This window comes from Bombus vosnesenskii, unplaced genomic scaffold (assembly GCF_011952255.1).
Source record: "Bombus vosnesenskii isolate JDL3184/JDL3185 unplaced genomic scaffold, Bvos_JDL3184-5_v1.1 scf7180000013430, whole genome shotgun sequence".
Taxonomy (NCBI): Eukaryota; Metazoa; Arthropoda; class Insecta; order Hymenoptera; family Apidae; genus Bombus; species Bombus vosnesenskii.
The window spans coordinates 135282-148836 of record NW_022883045.1 but is presented as its reverse complement, the minus strand read 5'-3'; the positions used below and the strand labels follow the sequence as shown (position 1 = coordinate 148836).

At 35.8% G+C, this 13555-nt stretch overlaps 1 protein-coding gene across 5 annotated transcripts in view; it reads right to left on the bottom strand.

The window, feature by feature from the left end:
- LOC117238002 (tyrosine-protein kinase Btk29A-like) overlaps positions 1-13555 on the bottom strand; it is a 220140-nt gene that overhangs the window by 139972 nt on the left and 66613 nt on the right. For all 5 annotated transcript variants that reach the window (XM_033502499.1, XM_033502498.1, XM_033502501.1 and 2 more), the window contains one exon: positions 11975-12268. In XM_033502499.1, coding sequence (XP_033358390.1) covers positions 11975-12268 — 294 coding nt within the window. The remainder of the gene's footprint in view (positions 1-11974; positions 12269-13555) is intronic.

Sequence of the window (13555 nt, the reverse complement as noted above, 5' to 3'; positions counted from 1 at the left end):
TGCCTGTCCAAACACTGTTCACCGATTATTTCGCATCAACCTATGCTAATATCGTGAAAAGCTTGAATTCCAGATGTCGCTAGTATCGTAGTCGTGATATTTCGCGAGATACATTTTGTAGATCGTTTCGGAACATGAAACTCGTAGTTATTAGGTGGCTCAATTACATTTTACTATTAAATCAATCAACACGCTCTTTATACGCTTTGTTTACCCTTCCAAGGTCGAATACTTCCAACCTATGAGAAAAATTGTATTTTATTGAATACGAACAATAGAAATATTTTTCGGAGCAATTTCGTGTGTATAACACACTGAAATATAGCGGACCAATTTCATCAAAATTGAATACATTTATCGTGCTTCGTTAATCGATGTCGTATCGAGTTTTAAAAAATTGCCTACAAAGAAACTAAATATTCTATGGAATTCCTGCTATCGAATCAAACATTTTGCGTGAGGATATTTCTCGTATTTTAAACGTGATTATAGAAATGTATTGCAACAGCATAAATTAACCTAAACCAAATGTACGTGTACAATATAATCAGGTTATTGCAGGTACACGATAGGTGGAGATGATGATAGCAGTTGTAAAATATTTAAATTTAATAATAATAGGATTTTTCATTGGGCTTATATAGAATGCTAGATTGAATTTGACACTTTGACTACCACGTGGGTCATATATCACCCGCCACGGTTTCTCCTGTGACGCCATATTGGTCATTGGTGACCGGAGCGCCGCAACTTCTTACAATTGTAAAAATGGAATGAAAATTGACAGTTAGGGCAGTTTGAATATAACCGATAAATAGAAGATACTTTGAAATAGAAAGTGCCCCATTGAACAATTAAACATTTTTATTAGAACATCAATAAAAAAAAAAATGAGAACAAATGTTGCATCTAACGATGCACTGTGTTGAAACACTTTAAACATAAATGTGGCTCATCGATACAATCTGGACGATAGATGGTCACCTTTTTGGTCCGATTCTTAGCAATTTTTGATCCTAACTGTTTAACATTTTTTTTATACCACTCTCTGCAAAATTTTCGTGCCAGGTACGCTTGCCCTTCTTTCTTCTGCGTTTCGCGTCGCAATCTTTGTCGAATAAGTATATTTCACGGCTCTGGCGAATGGCACTGTGTAAGGTGCATCGCGAGTGCCATTCTAAAATCCGATACCTTGATTTTTGTTTTTCTTGCTTGTTTATAGAGTATCATCGCGTTTGAAATTGATGTATTTAACAGTAACTCTGAAGCTAATTTTATATATCACTTGGGGGTTCTTCTATGTGGTAGAATATGCCATTATTTGTGTTACGCCCCGAGGTTTACTATAGGCCGTGTTCCTAACCGTCTCTCTTGGTACTACAGTGTTGCAGACAGATCGTCTTACATGACCGGCGAGATATACACAATGTAGCGATAAGCGCGTAGTTGTCGTCGTAATACAGAAAGAAGTCGAAAATATAGAATAAAAATTTTTGTTTAATTTTTTTTTTTAATTTTTCCATCGAGACAACGATCTACAGTGAGATCCGTTATAACGTACCGCACGCGTACCGAGCGAAAATTCAAAGTCGATTTTCTCGAAAACAAAGCCTCGAACGAAAAATTTTTATTCTATATTTTCGACTTCTTTTTTCGCGTAGAATCACCCCCTTTCCGCTTGTACCACCAGTTACCAACCACCCTGTATATCTGTAAACAAATTTAATGAAAAGACAATTTTGAAACTACGCTATTGAATTGCGAAATTGTTTCCATGAACAAGCATTTCCCTATGCTTTATTTAATACTAAAATGAAATAAAAGGAGAGAAATTGGTAATATAAAATTCATTCACAACATATTAAATTTGAAATATTGTTATTTTAAAATATGAGCTTAAATTAAACTTGTTACATTTTCCTATTGTAATCTTCCATTAGTGTCGCAAGCACAGGCCAACTTCCCCCATTGCTAGTTATTTTCTCTCACTCGCTATTTTAATTTACATTCACCGGCTGTTTACTTAGTAAACAAAACGAATTGCGGTAGATTTTGAAAGAAAATATACGCTTCCATATCTGGACGAGTAAAAAAAAAGAAACGAATTTTGAGGAAACCTTTTATTACTTTTTTTTTAATGAAATTCGATTTTACCATGAAGAATGTAGCAGTATAATGGAAAAACAACGACAATATAGAACTGTCGCCACTTATCATTCTTCGACGCGTCACTACTTGAAGCTATCCATCGAGGGAGAATGTGGAACGTGGCTTCTTATTTTCTCGGTTCTTCCAACTTCTGCATTCCAGCAAGATACTTCTCGGTATTGCATAACGGGATGCTTTGGAGGCGCGAGATTACGTGGAACTATAAGGCAAAGAAGGAGAACGTCGAGCAAATAAGACTTTGCTTTGCTTCGCTTCACTTTTTTCAACGGTAAAGCCGCTGCTTCGTCATTGGAAAAAAGCATACGAACCGAGGATTCTAACACTGTTGCCACATAACCTAAAACGTATCATCGACCATTATACATTTAATCACCTCCGTTCCATTGCCTTCGAGAAGAACAGATTGCTGTATTTTATTTTCTTTTATCTTCAATTGCAAGAAAGATCGTTCGAAAACTAAGTATTTCAAGAAAAAGATTAAGATGATTAAGAATTTTCGAATGCACTGCTCGAGTATTTAAAATTCTTGGTGTACCAAACAGCATGCTGATCTAATTGCTATGGTCACAAATGGCTTAAAATTGAGACGATTTACAATAGAAGAATTTAAAGAGAATTTAAAGTTATTGAAGGGTCTAAGATGATTAAGAATTTTCGAGTGGAATGCTGAAGTATTTAAAATTCTTTGGTGTACCAGACACCATGCTGACTTAACTGTTATCGTCACAAATGGCTTAGAATTAAGGGGATTTACAATAGAAGAATTCCGCAAATTTCATTACAGATTTTAGCACCTAGAATTTGAGTACATTGGGCTGAGAATTGAGCTTCTTATTTTAATCCTAGAACTTTCTGCAGAGACATAATTACGTATAGTTGAAAATGTATCGATTATTAAAATTGTCTTGAAATCACGTTGACTGCCGCGTGTGTTTTCAATGAAATCTTCATCAGGCCACGAGTACCGTTGTACCAAGCGTACTCTGCTAGATACTCCCACCGATATTTCAGATAACTTAAAATCTCTGCCCTAATTCGTTACAATGTGGAAAAAAAAATGGAAAACTTATTTCTTAGTGAGAAAAGAAAGCAGTGGAAAAGAAAGCTTTTACGAGGTTAAACACAAATTCGGATGGTAGCGATGAGGAAGAAATCAGATTTCCTAAAAATAGAAATATAAATAGAATTACATCGTCTGATCCTGATTCGGATATTGATAAGTGCAATCGTGGTGATACTGAACGTGATTTTACAAGAATTTGTCATTGAGGAAGAAAGAAGAACCGACGATACCGAGGAAAGTACAATTCAATTTGGCGAATGGGATGAATTTAATGGTCGGCAGAAGTCATTTTCTTTTCCCGAAACAGACGGCTTCATTAGGCAATTATCTGACGATGTCAATCCATATGATGTGTTTCAGCTGTTCGTCGATGACGAAATAATAAACTTATTTGTATCAGAAAATTGAGACAAGGAAAAATGTAAATATTAGAAGATTTAGAGAATTATTAGCTGCAAAATTATTAGGGTTGTCTGAAAATACAAAAAATCCTTGTCTTCGACGGAGTCAGCATAATATCGCCGTTCGGAAAAATGATTCCGGAAGAAGCATTAGACGCGCATGCAAACTATGTTATGCGGATAAAAGACGTCGAACGGACCGATCAAAGAGACGGAAGAATTTAAAGAAAACAACAACTTATTGTCCAAATTGTCCCGACCAAACTCAGCTTTGTATAGAATGCTTCAAAATTTTACATTCTAAATAATTTTCTTAATAAACCATTTTCGTATTACTTGTATAACAATTCAATAGTTTTATTACTTCTTGTGGAATATCTTTTCAAATACCTACGACGATCCTTCGCAAGTAGTCAAATAAGAGTCACCCGAATACGGGTGACGCAGCAGCATCAGAAACTTTGCTGTCACCCGTATATGGGTGACACGGCCCTGTCAAAAGCTTTGCTGTCATCCAAATGCGGGTGACGCGGTCTCGCCAGCTTTCGCTGTCACCCAAATGTGGGTGACACACCCGCTGCCAGGGGCTTTGCTGTCGTCCGAATGCGGATGGGGCGGCCCTATCAGGAACTTTGCTGTCACCCGAATATGGGTGACACGCCAGTCAACGTGTTATAAAAGACAGAAGCGTGATTTACTATGTTTAGAAAAATAGAATTTCCATTTTTTAACGACTGACTCGGTAAAGTGCCGAGTTGCGTGTTTCTGAGTGGATGAAATTTGAACACTTTGATGATTCAACACTAATAATCAGTTGGTTATCTACCGTAGCTGGTCATCATCGTCCTATTGGGTTGGCAACTAAGTGATTGCGGATTTTGTCATTACATGGTATAGACAAAATCTGCGATCACTTAGTTGCCAACCCAATGTAATACGTTTAGAACACGTGAACGAAGCACGTGGCTGGATGCACGAATATTCGAAAACGAAGATACACATGGACGTTCCCAGCGCATTTGCAAGCTAATACCCGTGCTAATTTCATTAGACCGATCCAGCAAGTGTTAATGTTACAAACTGGCCAACTTCTAAGGCACGAACGCAGTTGCGAGCAAGGAACTTGTTCGAGGAAGCAACTCGGGGAAAATAATCGGATGAGCTATTCCTTGGAAACGGAACAGCTGTATACCGCGAGAAGTGGAAGATGTTTGTACGCTGGAGCACACTGAAAAATGGTAGCAGGATCAAATGTAAAACGATAACGCGGATCGTAGCCAGAAATTATTAAATTATTAGATTATTGTAACCATTTCATCGTCGTTAATCTTATATTTTCTTTTCCTTATTTACTGTGACAGATTCACAAATTTCTTTCTTGATGAATTAACACTAGACCTACCACACCAGTCAAATTGATTGGTTTTACAATTTTATTTTCAAATTCCTACTTCATGTTATACCTTTTTCCGCAATAATGTAATGACTTTTGCAACGATAACTAAAAGAATAATATAATGAATTTTATTTTGTTTTTTATGTATTCAAACTGAAAATAATTTTGTATTGAGTCTACTTATACCAATACCAGTTAAAATGACTGGTGCTTGTCAAAGTGTAAAAGGGTCCTGCAATTTGTTTGTCGAACTCCAATTAACCAGTTTCCTCGTTTTGTACAACTTGCCATACGTTTTTAAAATTTTTATCGCGTATCACTCTATATGATGATATCAGTTATCAGGAAAATTCCGGATCGATCGCTAGATCGCTAGATGCTTACGCTAGAGATACCACACTAGTCAAAACGACTGGTTCTACAATTTTATAAATGTGTCAACCCTCGTTTAGGGATTATGGTCCCAGATGGATTAATAATACCAAAAATGTACTACATATATTGAGATATGTATAATTTTGTGTGCTACAGTAGATTGGCCGCGTAGTAGTGACACACGTATGCGAATATGAGTGTGCGGAAGTATGTGTATGCGCGACGTCTCGAAAAACAGATGAATGCAACTGTTCCGTTGGCAGTGTGGTACGGAAGATGGCGAGACAAAGAAAGTGCCGAGACGCGTGCGAATGTATATCGACGAACATCCTGGAAATCGTTTATTAAATAAATCTATAACTATTTTAATTTGAATTCTAAGTGTAACCTTAGTGTTCCTTTACATTTATTTTGGTAATTAGAGTTTACAATTCTCAACAACATAACATGGAATTCCTTCTGTAAGAAAGTAATAAATCAATAAATATAAAAATATCATTACGTATTTTTTAAAGGCCAGTCATTTTCACTGGTTTTGATAGAAATAGTTTCGTGTTAACTATCGGTAGTTCTAGTGTTAAGAGTATTTCAGCTAAAGTTGTGAGTATACAATTTTTTATCAAATTCTACGTGTAACTTTTATAGTATGAAATATTTGTAGTTATATGAAAATACTGTTAATTAACAAGAAATTTAATATACCTATGTGTCCCGATTAATTAATATGTGCATAAGTGGTAAATAAATTCAATGAAGCAGAGGTGCTTCCGGCAATTTAATTGAAATTATTTCACAGAAGGATGATATTAATTTAGAAGTAAATTAGTTTACGTTTCGTTCAAGTTGAGACAACAAAATTTTACTTATTAATTTCTATCTATGACACAACATTCTTATGTTTGGAAAACGGTCGCCGTATACTTGTCACAGGTTCTGCAACGCTGTGTACACCTGATCGACATTCGCGTCAAAAATTTCAATAGAACGTACCGACACTATCGTTCTATTCATCCCACAACGAACCATCGATAGCCGGTCAATGTCGAATTTTTCTTTCCTCCAAAGCGAGAGAGCAATCTGGTCATCGAATTTTCCACTTTTCACCGAACAAGCCATTGAGCATCTCACGTTGTTGCAAAAATAATCATTGAACAAATAAACTCATAGTACAGAAAACGTTAAATGTTGTATTTGCGGTTCATCCAGGAGAAGAATATTTTTAGAATATTTATTTTTGTTGAGAATTGTGGATCTTAATAACCGAAATAATGGTATAGGAACACTAAATTTACACTTGGAATTAATATTAGAATAATTATATATTTATTTGATGGACGATTTTTAAGATATTCATAGATACACACTTGCACGCGTCTCAGCACTTTCCTCCATAGCCGACTGTTAACCGACTGAACAGTTTACATTCATCTGTTTTCGAAACGCCGCGACACACATACTTCCACACATTGATATTCGCATACAAGTATGTCTACTATGCATCTAACCCAGTCCAGCACACAAAATTATACATATCTCAATAATTTTAAAATACTTTAGAATATTTAGAATATTTTTAGAATATGTAGCGGCACACGAGTCAGAGAACGATGCGAATCGAAAGCTCATATTGTTGTTTTGCCTCGAGACATTGACACCGCCTTGACGCACGAAACGTAACGCTAAATAAACACCGGACAAAACAATGTTGCCGCTACGTGCAACCGTTGAACAAAGACGAATCTGAATTTTTCGACTATCCCCCGACCAATATAAATAAACGGACGCGATTGTCACATCAACCACATCTCAATCCACATCAGAGGTCAGGCCGCGCTTCGGAACCGATGGGCTGATGATGGAAATAAAGATGTGGCGGCACTCGGCAACAATGTATATCGCCGAAACGAAGTGCCTAATGAGCCATCAATATCCCAACGGTCCTTTCGCCGAATGTTCGAGAGGAGGCGTGCGTGGCAACGGTGGCGGACGCCTAACAAACGCGTGGATGGTGGGGATATTGAGGGGCGACAGAGAAAAAGAATCGGTTCCTCCGAAAGTCAAGTTGTAAGGGCTTCAGTCTTGGAAAGGCACGGCTGGAGTTCGGAAGTAGATTGATCAGTGTGTTAAGAAATAAATTCTCTTTTTTTTTTATTATTATTTTTCATCTTCAATTTCCTTTTCTTTATTTTACGTGACACGATCGCGAGTATATACCCAGTATCTACGAATTATCGATCAATATCTACGAGATATCAGCGATCTAATTAACGGGTCATTAGCGATCTTACTTCGCAATTTATATGGTATACTGTACGAGCGTATCAACGAATATAGTTTGTATACTAATTATTTTTTTTTAAATATATTTGACGGGTTGCAACAGCAAGTTCTCGTTGTTCTATATTACAATTATCTACAAGTCCTGCGCAAATACATATAGAATATTTTGGGCTTGCCCTGAAGAAGAAAAAAATGTTCAAGTTTATCCCGAAGATGCGTGTTGGAATGTTGACGGAACCTCGCGATAGATCGCAACTAATAAAAATATGATGGAAGCTCGAAGAACTATGAGAAATGTCGTCTAATCATCGTAAAAGTTTCAAAATGTAAAATTCATGAAATGTACGTCTAGCTGTTCGAACAGACAGATGGGAGAAGAGAAAAATAAAAGAAAGGAGAGAGGAAGAATGCGAGACGCGGAGAGGATCTGTTCGATGCGCCGAGTGGGTCGATGCACGGTGACGGAAAAGGAAAAATAAAATATAAAAAGCCGCGTCAAATGGGTCGGTGCACAATGACAGCATAAAGAGCAAGGCACAACGAATACTATCGCTGTGCATTGACCCGTTTAACTACGCCTGTCGAATTTCATCCCTTATTTTGTATTTGCAGCCCTGTTTATGGTCCTCTGCTTCATGTTCCGTGCTTCAAGAAGAAGAAGAACGTCGAGATGTTACTGTTGATCGTCGACGTAAGATACGACGTCATCGAAGACATCTCGTATGGACAGTTTTCCAAAGAAATAAAGAAGCGAAATATTGTGAAAATGAAAATTTCTTGCATGTTAAAAATTATGCGAATGATATCGTTTCAAATAACTGTTTGATACTTATTAATCCTCTGTACTCTGAATTTTATTTCAATTTCGTTAGCAGCAGCTGTCAAGTGCTTTTAAGTGTTTTATTTGAAATTTACTTTAACTAAAATATAAGAGAATTTAAATAAATAAAGGAAGACAGAAATTCAGTTAGATTCAGTTAAACAGTTTTATTCACACTATTGTTGTATTTTGTAATTTTTAAGCGTGTGATATATCTTGGAACAATTTCCAGGATGCAATCACAAAAAAAGGTGGCAAAGAATGTCGAGTGGGGCTCGACAAAGCAGCTCCTGAGATAAAAACTGACGTCGAGTCACACTCGACAGAGAAGTGCAAAGAGTTAATGTAAAGTGTTCCAATTTATCAAAGTATTTGACAATTTAATTAAAATGCAAATGAAGTAACAATTGTATGATCTTTAAGTTAGTTAATCTTTAAAATATTTCAATATTGAGTACTCATACTTTTGAGCAATAGTTTAGTAGAAATAATTGTTGAAGAATAGAAAAAAGCTGGTGGCTATTGTAATCCTATTGGGTTGTTCTTATTGGGTGTACAAATGTATCAAGGTATTTGACAATTTAATTAAAATGCAAATGAAGTAACAATTGAATGATCTTTAAGTTAGTTAATCTTCAAATATTTCAATATTGAGTACTCACTCATACTTTTGAGCAATAGTTTAGTAGAAATAATTGTTGAAGAATAGAAAAAAGCTGGTGGCTATTGTAATCCTATTGGGTTGTTCTTATTGGGTGTACAAATGTATCAAGGTATTTGACAATTTAATTAAAATGCAAATGAAGTAACAATTGAATGATCTTTAAGTTAGTTAATCTTCAAATATTTCAATATTGAGTACTCACTCATACTTTTGAGCAATAGTTTAGTAGAAATAATTGTTGAAGAATAGAAAAAAGCTGGTGGCTATTGTAATCCTATTGGGTTGTTCTTATTGGGTGTACAAATGTATCAAGGTATTTGACAATTTAATTAAAATGCAAATGAAGTAACAATTGAATGATCTTTAAGTTAGTTAATCTTCAAATATTTCAATATTGAGTACTCACTCATACTTTTGAGCAATAGTTTAGTAGAAATAATTGTTGAAGAATAGAAAAAAGCTGGTGGCTATTGTAATCCTATTGGGTTGTTCTTATTGGGTGTACAAATGTATCAAGGTATTTGACAATTTAATTAAAATGCAAATGAAGTAACAATTGAATGATCTTTAAGTTACTTAATCTTCAAATATTTCAATATTGAGTACTCATACTTTTGAGCAATAGTTTAGTAGAAATTGTTGAAGAATAGAAAAAAGCTGGTGGCTATTGTAATCCTATTGGGTTGTTCTTATTGGATGTACAAATGTATCAAGGTATTTGACAATTTAATTAAAATGCAAATGAAGTAACAATTGAATGATCTTTAAGTTAGTTAATCTTCAAATATTTCAATATTGAGTACTCACTCATACTTTTGAGCAATAGTTTAGTAGAAATAATTGTTGAAGAATAGAAAAAAGCTGGTGGCTATTGTAATCCTATTGGGTTGTTCTTATTGGGTGTACAAATGTATCAAGGTATTTGACAATTTAATTAAAATGCAAATGAAGTAACAATTGAATGATCTTTAAGTTACTTAATCTTCAAATATTTCAATATTGAGTACTCATACTTTTGAGCAATAGTTTAGTAGAAATTGTTGAAGAATAGAAAAAAGCTGGTGGCTATTGTAATCCTATTGGGTTGTTCTTATTGGATGTACAAATGTATCAAGGTATTTGACAATTTAATTAAAATGCAAATGAAGTAACAATTGAATGATCTTTAAGTTACTTAATCTTCAAATATTTCAATATTGAGTACTCATACTTTTGAGCAATAGTTTAGTAGAAATAATTGTTAAAAAATAGAAAAAGGCTGGTGACTATTGTAATATTAATACTAAAACTATCAACGATCAAAGTATAAAAGTTGCACCAAAGAAATCAAAATGAAAGGTATATGGAAAAATATATAATGCAAGGGATAGACATTTATACCCATACTTGCAAAAAAAAAATCATTAAAATCACAAATTGTAGCGTGGCAAATTTATAAAATTCCTACGAAAACCTACGAATTGACCATTTCGAATATCTCGGTGTTTTCAATATAGTTAATTACATATATCTCCATAAAAAATAAAAACAATGTTACATTTCGATGCAGTCTTTAAAAAAAAAGGGGGGGGGGAAACAGGATAAATCCAACAAACAGGAGAATTTAAATGGAAATTTAATACAAGACTGATCGTTAGACCAATGAAATAACGCAATTTCCTAGTTATTCCATGCAACGTGAGCTCAACAACTGTCAATTCTACTGAAACTGATTGGAATTTCAAAGCCACTAAGGGGTCCTAATGGAATCCGGTATTAACTGACCGGACATTTATGACTAGGGGAGAGTTTGTCTTGGAATTACCGCGACGCTCGCTAATATTTAACTGGAAGGGGGCTGGTGAGTTTCGGTAAGCCCGAAATACGGCGCGAAGTCGAACCGGAAGGAACCAGGCCGCAGATTAAACGGAAAACTAGCGTTGAATTTAACATTGGCCAACTCATGGGATTAATTAAGCTATTAGTCGATTGGTCGAATCTATTTTAAAGCTGGTGAAAAGTAGAATAAAAAAAAAAAAGAAGAAAGTTCATGGAAACAGATTATTATGGAAGAAGAATAGCTTCGTTAACGTCGCGAAGATATCTCGGTGAAACTGTAAGAAAAACTTGAGAGTTGCACTGAAAGATCTTGAAACACGAAATTCATGTCACACGTTCGTCGTCTTTAAAAAAGGTAAAACGCTCGACGTATCAAAGAAATGTGGTGGTTTGCAGGTTTTATCCTCTCTTTGCCAGAGTCAGCAGATAATTTTCTACTGGTTTCTTTGAAACGTAGACCTTGGCAAGCGTGGCGCGAAAGAGTCGCCAGAGTATCAAGTTACAACATGTATATCTCTAACCTTTGAACTTCTCACTTTAGTTTTCACAATCGTCAGTTCGCTAATTCCTCTATCGATCGTCCTATAGCATTCCACGTGCGCCATCATACTTTCATCTTGTTTCACCACGTCCAGGTTACCAACAAAACAAGAAAAATCTATTCTTCATACTTTAACCTTCTAAAGATGGATCGCCTGCAGCCTGTCGTCAACTTAATCCTATGTTACACAACATTGGCAAATACAATTTACAAATCTTGAAAAAATCCGATTTTGAAACATTCGCGATTCTATCACATTCAAAGTGCGCGCGTTTCTTTTCTAAGCGTCGCGCCTGCCCTCTGCTGTTCACGATCGGAACTACCGATGTAGAAGCTTTGGAAATTATTTTTAAAATCTTGCTAAGCAAACAGAACAAGAGAAATAAGAACGTGGATCGTAGAAAAGAAGGAGATACAATAAGGAGAAAAATGAAAGTTGGTACGAACCGATAGTTGAACGGGCCTGCGAGTGAACGATGGGATTGTTGTTCGCCTCTGAGTTGGTCGTCTGTGGTCGATCGGTTATGGCGGCAGTGGTGGCGATGGTGCTTCCGGTGGCCGAGGTGAAGCTCAAAGTGGACGTGGAGGACGGGTTCGTTGCGTTTAACGGCTTAGAGGACCAGGAGCTGCAAGTGTCGCAGCCCTCCGCGGAACGTGTGGACAAGCGGCAGCAGGACCAACGCTTTCCACTCCACAGTCCGGCGTGGTAACGACCGCTTAGGCCAGGATTCTCGCTGCACACTGTGAACAGACCAACGAACCGTCGAATTAGATATTTTATTAATAAATTAGAATATTAGTTTTATTAACAAATTGATTATAAATCGTTAGTTATAAAGCTTACTTTATGACTAGGTATGTTCTATTCCTATGTTTCTTTTAATAATTTAATCAATAAAAAACCTTTAACATTTTAAATGCCGCGCCGAAATCACATGTTTCGCTGAGGGCGCCACAGTGTTTTAAGACAGTGCACCGTTAGATGGAACATCTGTTCTCATTTTTTTTTTTATTGATGTTTTAATAAAAATGTTTAATTGTTTAATGTGGCACTTTTTATTTTAAAGTATCTTCTATTTATCGGTTGTATTCAAAATGTCATAACTGTCAATTTTCATTAAATTTTTACGATTGTAAGAAGTTGAAGCGCTCCGGTCCCAACGTGGCAGTCAAAATGTTAATAATTAAAGGAAGAATATTTTCATAATTTCTATGAAAAATATATTTGCACCAGAAATTTCTTGCTACTTCTGTATATTTTTTAAAGTCTCTTTCATAATTTATCAATATCATCATGACGGTCCAGTCTTGTTACAGTTCTATTGAAATTTCAGAATGTTTCATGTAATACACGTAATTTATTCATAAAAGGTTTCTACGAGTTTCTGGTGAACCACTGTATGTTAAACGCGTGATGTGTGTTTATAATTAATTTGGTTATCCTTCTAATTATTTTTATCCGATCTGAGGTGGTGGTTGGTTGCAGATGTAAGTGCCCAAGAAATACTTTCGATGTTCAACAACAAAGTTTATTTAACAATCAATAGTTAACAAACAACAGTCAACAATCAACAGCCAGCAATCAACACTCAACAGCGGAAAGTCAACAGTCAACAGTAAACAGTAAACAGTTGTGGCGGATGAAAAGAGAGTTGTGCGTTTCGTTCCAGGACTACCGGTGGACTCGTCAGTAAGGCTATGCCCGGTAGTCCTTTTTTTTTTTTTAAGCTGTTTATTTAAAACCCAATATACAATTTTGAATACATTATAGTGTTCACAATAAACGGTGAATTTATATAATGGTATCTTAGGCAGAGGTACCGATACGCAACGGTACTACGTAGCCATGCTGTAATATGTTGTTGACGCTTTACATTTTTCGTGTTGGATATATCTTTTGGTTTAAGCCGCTGGCGGAGCGGAGCTTCTATGTGATTTTGTTCTTACTTGTTGTTTTTGTCCTGGAAACTGGGTCGCAAAACAGGACGCTTCGGTAGTATATTTTTGGGTGCTGTGGTGTTTGGGGGC